Source organism: Nanorana parkeri, unplaced genomic scaffold, assembly GCF_000935625.1.
Source record: "Nanorana parkeri isolate BGI_ZX_2015 unplaced genomic scaffold, ASM93562v1 scaffold53, whole genome shotgun sequence".
In the NCBI taxonomy this organism is placed as follows: domain Eukaryota; kingdom Metazoa; phylum Chordata; class Amphibia; order Anura; family Dicroglossidae; genus Nanorana; species Nanorana parkeri.
This window is the reverse complement of record NW_017306321.1, coordinates 1,881,566-1,882,427: the sequence shown is the minus strand read 5'-3', so window position 1 is coordinate 1,882,427 and position 862 is coordinate 1,881,566. Positions and strand designations below refer to the sequence as shown.

The window sequence follows — 862 nt, the reverse complement described above, 5'->3', positions numbered from 1 at the left end:
GGCTTTAAAGTGACTCTAAATTCAGGAGTTAAATATTAAAAATACATTTAAGTACCTTAACTAATTATAAAAATGCATCTTATTTGTGTATCACTCGGCTGTAGATCCTCAAATCATCTCTGAATTGGTGCTGACACCGTCCTTCCTTCTGGAGGGGGCTACTTTTGTTCCCCATGGTCCCTGTGTGTGTTGTAAAGTTGTCACCGCTCACACACACACACACACACACACACACACACACACACACACACACACACACACACACACACACACACACACACTCTCTTTCTCTTTGATGGTTAGAAATACAGTTCCACTCACCTCACATAATTCTGCCTTTCCTACCCTCTCCCAACACCAAACCATAACCTGCAGGGCACCAGACTATAACCAAATGGTCTATATGGTGATCATTGTGACTGTGTGGTCCGGACCCCAGTGCTTGGTATATGCCGGCATGGAGGATGTCTCGACTGCAAACTTCCTCTTGTGACAGATGTTCCTCTCAGCGCTGAAGATCTCAGGTGGGTATTTGGTATCGGCCCATGTCTTGAAGTCCAGACTTCCTTGGTTCACAGATCCTCTCACCCTCTGCCTGCAATGAAACAAATCCAATATAGCTCAGACAGGAAGGCCAAGCTGTGGTCTAGTAGCAGAGGCAGCAACCTCTACCTGGGTTTGGCCCACAAGGTCCCGGTTCTGGCCATGCTTTATCTATAAATGTCACCTTCCCTGCCATTGCACCAATGGAAGCATCACTGTGACCTTGTATCAGTGAGAAGAAGTGTTACATGGAATTTCCTGGTAGGAGTTTATAACCTAATATCTAAATATCTGCTGTATGTGGATTAAAAGATCAGTA

At 45.0% G+C, this 862-nt stretch overlaps 1 protein-coding gene across 1 annotated transcript in view; it reads right to left on the bottom strand.

Moving 5' to 3' along the window:
* Window positions 1-399: 399 nt before the first annotated feature.
* Window positions 400-862, bottom strand: part of FAM228B (family with sequence similarity 228 member B) — a 21,410-nt gene continuing 20,947 nt past the window's right edge. Inside the window, exon 8 of the mRNA XM_018575502.1 lies at window positions 400-595. Within this exon, the coding sequence (XP_018431004.1) occupies window positions 400-595 (196 nt within the window). The remainder of the gene's footprint in view (window positions 596-862) is intronic.